Raw genomic sequence first — 12,784 nt, forward strand, 5'->3', positions numbered from 1 at the left:
TCTACCAAGACTCCTCAATTCTTTTCACATGTAATAATAATAATAATAATAATAATAATTTTTATTTATACCCCGCCCTTCCCAGTCAAGACCGGGCTCAGGGCGGCTAACAACAAATAATATCAACACAAATATAAAAGAAACAATTCAGTTAAAACAACAGAATAATACAATGTTAAAATTCAATTTTAAAATTAAAAATCTACGAATAAGATAAAACCATTATAAATAAAACCTTAGGGGAGGGTAACCGTGGGGTCAGACTGCGTCAGTCCGAAGGCCAAACGAAACAGCTCTGTCTTGCAGGCCCTACGAAAAGATGACAAATCCCGCAGGGCCCTAGTCTCCTGGGACAGAGCGTTCCACCAGGTCGGGGCCAGTACTGAGAAGGCCCTGGTCCTGGTCGAGGCCAGCCTAGCCACCTTGTGACTCGGGATCTCCAATATGTTATTATTTGTGGACCGTAATGTCCTCTGTGGGTCATACCGGGAGAGGCGGTCCCGTAGGTACGAGGGTCCTAAGCCGCATAAGGCTTTAAAGGTCAAAACCAGCACCTTGAACCTGATCCTGTACTCCACCGGGAGCCAGTGCAGTTGGTAAAGCACTGGATGAATATGATCCCGCAGCCGGGACCCCGTAAGGAGCCTCGCCGCGGCATTCTGCACCCGCTGGAGTTTCTGGGTCAGTTTCAAGGGCAGCCCCGCGTAGAGCGAATTACAATAATCAAGCCTAGAGGTGACCATCGCATGGATCACTGTGGCTAGATCAGGTTGAGAGAGATAGGGGACCAACTGCTTAATGCGGCGGAGATGGAAAAATGCCACCTTGGCTGTGGTTGCAACCTGTGCCTCCATGGAAAGGGAGGCATCCAAGGTTACCCCCAAGCTCTTGACAGAAGGGGCTGACACTAATTGGGCCCCAGCGAAAGATGGAAGTTGGCCCCCCCGCCCCATGTCATCCCGACCCAGCCAGAGGACCTCTGCTCTCAAGCCAGGTGTCACCCATCCTGTATTTGTACTGCTCTCAAGCCAGGTGTCACCCATCCTGTATTTGTGCCTTTCATTTTTTTTGCCCAAGTATAGTACCGTACATTTCTCCTTGTTAAAATTCATCTTGTTTGCTTTGGCCCAGTTGTCTAATCTGTTAAGGTCATTTTGAAGTGTGATCCTGTCCTCTGGGGTATTAGCCACCGCTCCCAATTTGGTGTCGTCTGCAAACTTGCTCCGGATGCCCTCAAGCCCATCATCCAAGTCATTGATAAAGATGTTGAATAAGACTGGGCCCAAGACAGAACCCTGTGGCACCCCACTAGTCACTACTCTCCAGGATGAGAAGGAGCCATTGATGAGCACCCTTTGGGTTCGGTCAGTCAGCCAGTTACAAATCCACTGAATGGTAGCATTGTCTAGCCCACATTTTACCAACTTCTTTACAAGAATATCATGGGGCACCTTGTCAAAGGCCTTGCTGAAATCAAGATAGGCTACATCCATAGCGTTCCCTTCATCTACCAGGCTTGTAATTCTGTCAAAAAAATGAGATCAGATCTCCTCTCAGTCTCCTCTTTTCCAAGCTAAACATACCCAGATCCTTCAGCTGTTCCTCATAGGCCAAGGTTCCCAGACCCTTGATCATCTTGGTTACCCTCCTCTGCACATGGTCCAGCTTGTCAATATCCCTCTCAAATTGTGGTGCCCAAAGCTGGACCTTGGACTCCAGGTGTGGTCTGACCAAGAGAGGATAGAGTGGGACTATGACTTCCCTTGATCTGGACACTAGACTTCTGTGGATGCAGCCTAGAACAGCATTATTATCATCATCATTATTATTATTATTTATTTTGCTGCTGCATCACACTGTGGACTCATGGCAACTTGTGGTCTACTGGTGGCAGGTGATTAGAGGAATGGCAATTTGCAAGGCCAATGTTGAATGGTTGTACAGTTGTACCTTGGAAGCCTTGGGAGTCTCATGTTTTGGCTCCCGAATGCCGCAAACCCGGAAGTGAGTGTTCTGGTTTGCGAATGTTCTTTGGAACCCGAACGTCCAATGTGGCTTACAATTGGCTGCAGGAGCTTCCTGCAGCCAATCAGTAGCCGTGCCTTGGTTTCCAAATGTTTTGGAAGTCGAACGGCCTTCCGGAACGGATTCCCTTTGACTTCCAAGGTACCACTGTATGGGGTCGCTCAATGCCACTGGAAGGCAATACTTGTGAAGAGAAGAGAAGCCTTTCCTCTTTGGAAGAGGAAGGAACACCTACTCAGCCTTGCTGGGCATGCGCCAGTGTTGGGAAGAACAGAAAATGAGTTCAACCACCTCTCAAAAGGAGACTGCCTGGGTCTGCTTTACGGGCTACCGCACAAGTCATAGCTGCCAGACAGCTGCCAGTTTGATCAGTTCCATTTCATGACTGCCAACCAGTGGCAGGTCACCTATGCACAGTGGTTCACCTGTACACAGGACTGGGAAATTCTCCTGCATTTGAATTCTGGGCTTTGTTCCAACTGCTCAAAGCATGCCAATTTGCTCCAGCTTTCAATGCGCCTCTTGGTTTTTGCACAGGCCTCCATGCGCAATTGACGATGTCTTGGCACAATCCTGATGCCACATCAAGTTTCCGTTCTGTGCTTCCTTTCAATGCATGCGCATAGGTAGCCTGTAAAGAAATCAAAGAGTCCAAGGGAAAACTACCAGCAGTATGCCTGGCTGTGCATCCGCCAGTCCCAAAACTATTTTTTTTGGAAATGCTGCAAGTTAAGCAACGAGGACAGCAGAGTGAAATGCAGGGCAAAGAGCCCAAAGGCAGTCCAGGAGGAGGAGGAGGAGACGCTTGCCACTCACCCAAGTAGTCATCAAAAGAAAACTTGTCGTTGTCCCAGATCTGAAGGACCAGCTGCGGACGAACTTTGTTCTCTGTCTTGTCCAGGCTCCAGAAATGCTCCTGTATTTGTACATACAGGGGAAGACAGGAAATCCTCTGTTAGAAGGGTGAATATTCTGGTTTCTTTCATATAAGGATAGGGTTGGGTGTTTGGCATCCACCGACGCCAAGAATCCCAGCATTTAATCATGGCAGCAGCATTTTTTAAGGATCAAGAGATGAACTCTAAGAGGCTGGCATTAGGAGTTGGGCATGACTTACAGTGGGCAATGGGGGGGGCATCGACCTCCATCTGAATCAATCGCCCCTCCCCCATCACCTTTATCTATTTATCATTTGCACTTCACCAAATCGTCCCAGGGAAGGGTCCAGAAATGACACATTTAAAACAAGTGCAAGTGATGTTGAAACAAAGCCACAAAACTAACCAGTAGATATAGACTAATTGAGGCAGAGTTGGGCACATTTATTTAATTTCCATCATTTAATCCGGATGTGTAGAATTAATATTTTCTCAGCACATAATTTTTAAAAAATTATGGTGGTGGGGCAAACAGATGCTTGCTAAGCAAGCAGTAAGTGTGGCATCTGTGGCGAAGCACAGAATTACAGAGCTGGAAGAGACCCAAAGGGGCATCTCGTTTAATCCCCTGCAATGCATTCACTGTTCAACTGGTTTGGACCACCCGTGGTTTGAAAGAAAGCCTTCTGACCACATGGCTTTGGGCTTTATCCAGAGGAGGTGGGTCAAAGAGCTCTTCTTGCTTTCATCTTTCCGAAATTTAGCATGTTGCAGAACATGTGTTGGGCCTGGATGTTCTGCAGCCCATCATCGCAGGCAGAGGGCCCTTAGAGGGCCCTGGTCATAAGAACATGAGAAGAGGCTGCTGGATCAGGCCAATGGCCAGGGCCATCTTTACCCGGGGGTGCAAGGGGTGTGGCACCTGGGCGCCAAATTCTGGGGGGGTGCCAGGTGTCCACCCCTGAAGCCGCCTAAGCTTTTAACTATCTACCTGTTATGAAATAATAAATAATTTTGATCAAGCTAGAAAAACAAAATACATATATACCTAGGTATTATATACCCTTTACCTATACCTACTGTTTCACTAAAAGACTTTCGACTTTGTGCGCTCGTTTACCAAAGACACATCGCGCCAGCGGCGGCGCTTGTCATTCACAACGGTGGCACCTGTCAGACTCAACGACGGTGCCCACAACTAAATTTGGGGGGGCTGGGCGGATCATCGCACCCTGGCAGTGCATATGCTAAAGACTTGCCTGCCAATGGCCCAACTGGTCATAGAATCATAGAATCGGAAGAGACCACAAGGGCCATCCAGTCCAACCCCCTGCCAAGCAGGAAACACCATCAAAGCATTCTTGACATATGCCTGTCAAGCCTCTGCTTCAAGACCTCCAAAGAAGGAGACTCCACCACACTCCTTGGCAGCAAATTCCACTGCCGAACAGCTCTTACTGTCAGGAAGTTCTTCCTAATGTTTAGGTGGAATCTTCTTTCTTGAAGTTTGAATCCATTGCTCCGTGTCCGCTTCTCTGGAGCAGCAGAAAACAATCTTTCTCCCTCCTCCATATGACATCCTTTCATATATTTGAACATGGCTATCATATCACCCCTTAACCTACTCTTCTCCAGGCTAAACATACCCAGCTCCCTAAGCCGTTCCTCATAAGGCATTGTTTTCTGGCCTTTGACCATTTTGGTTGCCCTCTTCTGGACACATTCCAGCTTGTCAGTATCCTTCTTGAACTGTGGTGCCCAGAACTGGACACAGTACTCCAGGTGAGGTCTGACCAGAGCAGAATACAGTGCTACTATTACTTCCCTAGATCTAGATGCTATACTCCTATTGATGCAACCCAGAATTGCATTGGCTTTTTTAGCTGCTGCATCACACTGCTGACTCATGTCAAGTTTGTGGTCTACCAAGACTCCTAGATCCTTTTCACATGTAGTGCTCTCAAGCCAGGTGTCACCCATCCTGTATTTGTGCCTATCATATTTTTTTTGCCCAAGTGTAGTACCTTACAATCATTTCTCCTTATTAAAATTCATCTTGTTTGCTTTGGCCCAGTTGTCTAATCTGTTAAGGTCATTTTGAAGTGTGATCCTGTCCTCTGGGGTATTAGCCACACCTCCCAATTTGGTGTCGTCTGCAAACTTGCTCAGGATGCCCTCAAGCCCATCATCCAAGTCATTGATGAAGATGTTGGTCCAGCACCCTCTCCCCACGGGGGCCAACCAGATGCCTCAAGGGGATCCGCATGCAGGAGCCGAGCAGAAGAACAATCTCCTCTCTTGATGTTTCCAGCATTCAGAAACCTTGCCGCTTCCAACTGTGGAGGCAGAGCAGAGCATTCCTGGCCAGTAACCATTGATAGCCTCCACGGATTTGTCTCATCTTCCTGAAAGCCAACCCTGCATCCTGTGGGAGGGAGTTCCATAGTTTAATTCTGTGCTGTGTGAGGAAGGATTTCACGTTGGGGTCAGTAGGGTCCACGCAATCTGCTTGACTTCGTACTATTGGCACGGGGACGTCCCAGAGAGAGTGAACATGAAGGAGGAACCCAACCTGATCGCTGCGGGACACCAGTTCCTTCTCCAGTGGGGTGGTTTGCCCATCTCTGTGGGACCAGCTGGGCAGTCTCCAGAGTGCCTTGCCAACATTGGACAGGGCCCCCGAGGCTACAGGGCATGGAAAACTGGGTAGCAGCCTGTGAGGAGGTCAGGGTGGAAGAACTAGCCACTCCACTGCCAGGGAGGACCGAAATCTCTCTCTTTATTGGGGGCGGGGATGAAACCAGCTCAAAACAAACATCTGGGAGAACTTTCCAGGGAGGCACACAAAGTATCCATCTTCGTAATGAGCTCCCCAGAGGACCAGTGGGGGCCCCATCACCTCAGACAATGGCAAGAGGAGGCCTCCAGAGCTACATCTGGGGGAAACAGCCTTGCGCAGGATTAACCTCAAGGTGTCAACTTCGAGGCACAATTACAAATACCTCCAAAGTCAAGGTGCGCACCGAGAGAACTTCCCGGCTCTGTTTTGGGGGGGAGGAGGGGATTTACAAGCCCCGCTTGACACTTCGGAATAAAATAATGAGGAATGGTGATCTGGATGGAGAGAGGGTGGAGCAGCCCAGCAGGGGAACAGAGCAGGCCTGGCAAATCCAGATTGGAATTCCACGTTGGCCGCTGATTCAGTCCCAAGATTCATTCATGTGCTGGGCTAGGAGCACCCTTGGGTGGTGGGGGAGCTCATTCACCCTCCCCCCCCCCCACACACACACACCGGCTTCCAGCAGCACAGGCAACACCTCATGAGAGCTGGGCACGTGACACAAATGCCCCATCCCAGAGAGGTCTGACTTGTGCCAGAGACCGCGGACACCAGGTCTCCATGCCTGTTCATCACTCAAGGAAATATCCATTCTTCCACTTTGTGAAAAAAGGCAGATTTCATGGCAAGGGGACATTGGGAAAGGAAGAGGAAATAAAACCGCCCATATCATAATGCCCTTATATAAATCTATGGGGCGCGAGTGGCGCTGTGGTCTAAACCACTGAGCCTCTTGGGCTTGCCGATCGGATCCCCGCAACGGGGTGAGCTCCTGTTGCTCTGTCCCAGCTCCTGCCCACCTAGCAGTTTGAAAGCACAACAGTGCAAGTAGATAAATAGGTACTGCTGCAGCAGGAAGGTAAACGGCGTTTCCGTGCGCTCTGGTTTCCATCACAGTGTTCCGTTGCACCAGAAGCGGTTTAGTCCTGCTGGCCTCATGACCCGGAAAGCTGTCTGCGGACAAACGCCAGCTCCCTCGGCCTGAGTGGCTGGGGAAACCTAGCCAGACGGGCGGGGTATAAATAATAAATTATTATATATATAACCCCATAGTCACCTTTGACTGGACTTAACCATCCAGGGGTCATTTGCATTTATCTTTCCCTATGGTGCCACCACATAAGGGAACGCAGGTGGCGCTGTGGGTTAAACCACAGAGCCTAGGGCTTGCTGATCAGAAGGTCGGCGGTTTGAATCCCTGCGACGGGGTGAGCTCCCATTGCTCAGTCCCTGCTCCTGCCAACCTAGCAGTTCGAAAGCACGTCAAAGTGCAAGTAGATAAATAGGGACCGCTACAGCGGGAAGGTAAACGGTGTTTCCGTGTGCTGCTCTGGTTCACCAGAAGCGGCTTTGTCATGCTGGCCACATGAACTGGAAGCTGTACGCTGGCTCCCTCGGCCAATAATGCGAGATGAGCACGCAACCCCAGAGTCGGTCACGACTGGACCTAATGGTCAAGGGTTCCTTTACCTTTACCTATGGTGCCACCACATAAGGAGTACTGTGTAAAGCTCTGGTGACCTCACCTAAAAAGGATATTGTCCAAAATCATAGAATCGTAGAGTTGGAAGAGACCACAAGGGCCACCCAGTCCAACCCCCTGCCAAGCAGGAAACACCATCAAAGCATTCTTGACATATGCCTGTCAAGCCTCTGCTTAAAGACCTCCAAAGAAGGAGACTCCACCACACTCCTTGGGAGCAAATTCCACTGCCGAACAGCTCTTACTGTCAGGAAGAAATGGACCATTCTCCAAATGGAGAGAAGGAGAAAGTGGAGTCCCCCAAGGAATGTGCACTGCCGAACAGCTCTTACTGTCAGGAAGTTCTTCCTAATGTTTAGGTGGCATCTTCTTTCTTGTAGCTTGAATCCATTGCTCCTTCTCTTCTCCAGGCTAAACATGCCCAGCTCCCTAAGCAGCTCCTCATAAGGCATTGTTTCCAGGCCTTTGACCATTTTGGCTGCCCTCCTCTGGACACGTCCCAGCTTGTCAGTATCCTTCTTGAACTGTGGTGCCCAGAACTGGACACAGTACTCCTGGTGAGGTCTGACCAGAGCAGAATACAGTGGTACTATTACTTCCCTAGATCTAGATGCTATACTCCTATTGATGCAGCCCAGAATTGCATTGGCTTTTTTAGCTGCTGCATCACACTGCTGACTCATGTCAAGTTTGTGGTCTACCAAGACTCCTAGATCCTTTTCACATGTACTGCTCTCAAAATGATGAAGGGGATGGAGCAGCTCCCATAGGAGGAAAGTTGGCAGCATTTGGGACTTTTTTGTTTAGAGAAAAGGTGAGAAAGAGGCAACATGATAGATTGAAGTTTATAAAATGATGCTTGGCAGGGAGAAAGTGAGAAGAGAAAAGGTTTTCTCCCTCTCTCTTAACACGAGGACTTGTAGACATCCAAGAAGCTGAACGCTGGGAGATTTGGGCAAGCGGAAAAGAAAGAGAAGAGGATAAAGGACTAGATGAGATGAGAGAGAGCAGTTTGACAGTGGAACTGTCTCCCTCAGAGGGTTGTGGTCTCTCCTTTGTTGGAGGTTTTTGAGCAGAGGCTGGATGGCCATCTGTCATGGATGCTTGAGCTGAGATTCCTGCATTGCAGGGGGTTGGACTGGATGACCCCCGGGGTCCCTTCCAGCTCTACAACTCTATGATTCTGTAGCTCAGTGCCAGGAAGGCCTAGCTGAACACAAGGAGCCACAAATTGTTTCAAACAATGGGAGAAATATCTAAGAAATTTTGTACGGCGTGGGGAAAAGACCAAAGAACAATACTCATAGGACAGAAGGATAGAGGAGGCTTTGCGCTTCCACATTTGGCGATGTATTATGAAGCTGCATGTTTGGTGTGGGTAAAGAGTGGATTGGATTAAAAGATGCAGGTGTTTTGGATCTGTAGGGACAGGACCTGAGATTTGGATGGCCTGGCTACATGTCCTATGGGAAAACGAAGGGGCATAGAGGATTCTTCAATCATGTCTTCAGAGGGAGTTTATCTAACGTGTGGTCCAGATACAGACAGCTTGGAAATGTCTTGGATGCACAGCATCCTGAAAGCCCAGATGGTGGGATCCAATCCGTGCAGCTGGCTGGTCCATTTCGAGGGCACAGTGGCACCTTTCAGGGAGGCACCCACCCCTTAGGCACTTTCCCTCCACAGCTGCTTGCCCAAGATGCCTGGAGGCCTCGCCTGCCACCCCAGCTGGCCCTCTTCATGGCAGGTGCCGCTGCAGCAGAACACTTTTCCATCTGAGGGTTTCAGTTTGAACTTCAAGACTGTGCCGCTTCTCCTCTCCCCCCCCCCCCCAATTCTCTTTTCTTTTTTTTTATGGCCGCAAGTAATGAACCTGGACTTCAAACAGCACATGGCGAGATCAAAACCCGCCAGAGAGGAATGCGGCTCCCGCCTCCAGAGCCCAGCTTGTCACTCATTATTTCTACCTTTGCGAAGCCTTTTACAAGCTGTTTGTTTCCTGCATCCAGCTACGGCTGCCACATGGGGAGGGGGATCAATATTGGCACAGCAGGGGGTGCTTGCTCAGAGGCTTTTTCGGAGAGCCGCCGCTTTTGCAGGGGGGTGGGGTGGATCGGACCACGTTTTCAGCAGCAGACAGAACACAATACCTGCTCAGGGCAAGATGGGCCAGGATTGCATGGGCAACCCATGTTATTTATTATTATTATTAATTATTATTACTACTACTACTACTACTACTACAGATCAGAAGAATCTTTATTTGCATCAGCCACTAGCCATAGCAATAAAATAAAATAGTGTACTGAAGATAGAAGTGAAAACTTAACTATACAAAATACATTTTGGAGGTTTATCAAATACAGTGGTACCTTGGTTCTCGAACTTAATCTGTTCCGGGAGTCCATTCAACTCCCCAAACCCAGGCATTCGGGAGCCAATTTGTTCAACAACTAAGCCAATCGAGAACCAAGGTACCACTGTAATAGATCTTATTCTAATTGCCCCTGCTAAAAAAAATTGCAGTTTTTGCTGTCACCTGATATTATTATTATTATTATTATTATTATTATTATTATTATTAGCCAGCCTGACTGAGGGAGAGTGCCAAATTTTGGCATCACAGGGGGTGCCGCTAAAATTTGAGAGCCCCAAACTGTGTCACTGGTCTGCCCATGCGGGAGACTGGGAAGATGCTAGAGACTGGAGATGGTGGAAGTGCAAGAGTGTGCATGTGTGTGTTTTGTGTAGCATTGGTCGCTGTTGCTGTTGTTGCATTAGAAAACAGCCTGGGACCAGGAGAGCCTCCTTTGGCCCAGGGACACTCACTTTCTTGGAGACGTAGCAGACCTGCTCAGCAGGGAGGTAGTCAAAGGGGAAGACAAACCGCCAGTTGAAATTGCCTTCGCCTCCCATCGACCGGTAATGCACGTCCGTCTTCTGCTTGTTCTCTTCGTAACCGACCAGCCACCTGCAAAAGGAGCAAACAGGTCCGACTGCTCAATGGTTGTGCAAGTGAGGATGAAGATGGGCCATTTGGGGTATTTTAGGACAAGAATTGCCGAAAGAAAATCAGACATTATTTATGTACGCTATAACAGCAGCAAACATTTTAATACCGCAGAATTGGAAGACTGGAGAAATACCATCAAAAGAACAATGGCAAGAAAAGCTGGTGAATTATGCATAATAATAATAATAATAATAATAATAATAATAATAATAATATATTATTATTATTATTATTAATAATAATAATAATAATACCCCACCCATCTGGCTGGGTCTCCCCAGCCACTCTGGATGGCTTCCAACAGAAAAATGAAATAAAATAATCTATTAAACATTAAAAGCCTCCCTAAACAGGACTGCCTTCAGATGTCTTCTAAAAATCTGGTAGCTGTTTTTCTCTTTGACATCTGATGGGAGGGCGTTCCACAGGGCAGGCGCCACCACCGAGAAGGCCCTCTGCCTGGTTCCCTGTAACTTGGCTTCTCGTAGCGAGGGAACCGCCAGAAGGCCCTCGGAGCTGGACCTAAGTGTCCGGGCAGAACGATGGGGGTGGAGACGTTCCCTCAGGTATACTGGACCGAGACCATTTAGGGCTTTAAAGGTCAGCACCAACACTTTGAATTGTGCTCGGAAACGTATTGGGAGCCAATGTAGGTCTTTCAGGACTGGTGTTATGTGGTCTCGGCGGCCACTCCCAGTCACCAGTCTAGCTGCCGCAATCTGGATTAGTTGTAGTTTCCGGGTCACCTTCAAAGGTAGCCCCACGTAGAGCGCATTGCAGTAGTCCAAGCGGGAGATAACTAGAGCATGCACCACTCTGGCGAGACAGTCCACAGGCAGGTAGATATTTTATATCAGTCTGTATTGCCCATAGTATTTGTGACATTGCAAGTGGATTAAAATCCTGCTATTGTTTTCATCTGCTTGCAACGGTCTCCTAAATAAATTGTAATCTTCTCCCATTCTTTTGTAAAGTTTTTGCCCCCTTGTTTCCTGAGCTTTCCAGTCAGCTTTGCCATTTCTGCATACTCCATCAGCTTAGCTTACCATTCGTCTCTGGTAGGGATTCGTTCTTCTTTCCATCCCTGGGCTAGTAGCATCCGTGCGGCTGCTGTTGCGCACTCTTTACTTTTTAGGTACTTCCATCTCAAAAAGCAAATTAAAAATTGGGACCTCTTCCACCTAGTTTTTAGCAACCTATCAATGCCTAGGGGTGGGAGAGAAAATCAGCTTTCCTTTGCATTTTGGAACTCAAACAGGAGGAGGAGGAGTACCTGGTGTTTTGGGAGGCAGATTTTCTGGCACAGACGCACCCTTAGCATTGTGACAAGTGACTGCAAGATACCTGGATATGCCAAAAGGCACCTGGGTCTATTTTAAAGCAGATGCTAAGGGGCTGGTGCCATAGCTGCCAAGTCTCCCGTTTTCCCCGGGAAACCCCCGTTTTTACTTACCTTTTTCTGGTGGTCCCCCGTATCACTTCGTCTCCCATTTTTCTCCGTTATTTTCTTCTGCCGGCGGCCATTTCTTTTCTTTCTGATTTGCCCTTCTATGGGCACCAAAAATGGCCACCGCCGGCTTCAAAAGTCGCATCTACGCATGACCGGAAGTGCATAGATGCAACTTCCGGTGTCGGCGGCGGCCATTTTGGTGCCCATAGATGAGCGGGGCGGCACAGGAAGTTGCGTCGACGCACTTCCGGTCATGCGTAGAAGCTACTTTTGAAGCTGGCAACGGCCATTTTTGGTGCCCATAGAAGGGCAAAGCGACACTGGAAGTTACGTCGACGCAACTTCCGGTGTCACATGGCTGCCGGTCCCGGATTCTGCAGTCCGGGACTTGGAAGGTAAGGCTGGTGCTCATCTCCAGGACCTGCCCTGCACCCCAGCAGGATGGCCTACCCTTTGACGTAGATGTCACTCATCTTCTCCCCCGTGATGCTGAGGTCGTCCAGGATGACGTTTTTGGCGTTCCAGATAACGCAGCGCAGGTAGAACCTGAAACCCAAGGGGAAAGAGGTTGGGTTGAGTGGGTGTACCCAGGCCGAGGGCACCCACCCTGCAGCTGAAGCACACCTCCCAAAGAATGCTGGGAACTATAGTTTGGCCCACACAGAGCTGAATTTCCCAGCACCCTTAACACACCACCGTTAACGGGGCTCTCAGGGGGGCGCTTTCAATGCACAGTTTGTATGCAGCCACAGACAAGACACCATCTTGGATGGCTTTGAAAGGGGATTAAATAAATTCATAGAATCATATAGTTGGAGAGTTGGAAGGGGGGATCCCAAGGGTCATTTAGTCCAACCCCCCAAAATGAAGGGGGGGTTGCTTTTGTCCAGCAGAGCAATTCTTGTGATTTCATGCTGTGGGTGTGAGTGTATAACCAAGGCAAATAGGAGGATGGGGGGGGAGTCCATATTACCTCTTTGCTTTCCGTGGGGTCACGTTGAATGGGGGCCCCGGGGGCCCTAGGGATTTGGGAAACACATCAACCCACATCTGGAGTTTCCCCTGCAATGAGAAAAGAGGTTGTGAGGCGCTATGG

At 48.8% G+C, this 12,784-nt stretch overlaps 1 protein-coding gene across 9 annotated transcripts in view; it reads right to left on the reverse strand.

The window, feature by feature from the left end:
- DYSF (dysferlin) overlaps positions 1-12,784 on the reverse strand; it is a 178,204-nt gene that overhangs the window by 15,593 nt on the left and 149,827 nt on the right. For all 9 annotated transcript variants that reach the window (XM_060278297.1, XM_060278298.1, XM_060278292.1 and 6 more), the window contains 4 exons: positions 12,662-12,750; positions 12,139-12,234; positions 10,055-10,196; positions 2,842-2,941 (listed from right to left, as the gene is read on the reverse strand). In XM_060278297.1, coding sequence (XP_060134280.1) covers positions 2,842-2,941; positions 10,055-10,196; positions 12,139-12,234; positions 12,662-12,750 — 427 coding nt within the window. The remainder of the gene's footprint in view (positions 1-2,841; positions 2,942-10,054; positions 10,197-12,138; positions 12,235-12,661; positions 12,751-12,784) is intronic.

The sequence above is a fragment of the Zootoca vivipara genome, chromosome 9 (genome assembly GCF_963506605.1).
Source record: "Zootoca vivipara chromosome 9, rZooViv1.1, whole genome shotgun sequence".
Classification (NCBI taxonomy): Eukaryota; Metazoa; Chordata; class Lepidosauria; order Squamata; family Lacertidae; genus Zootoca; species Zootoca vivipara.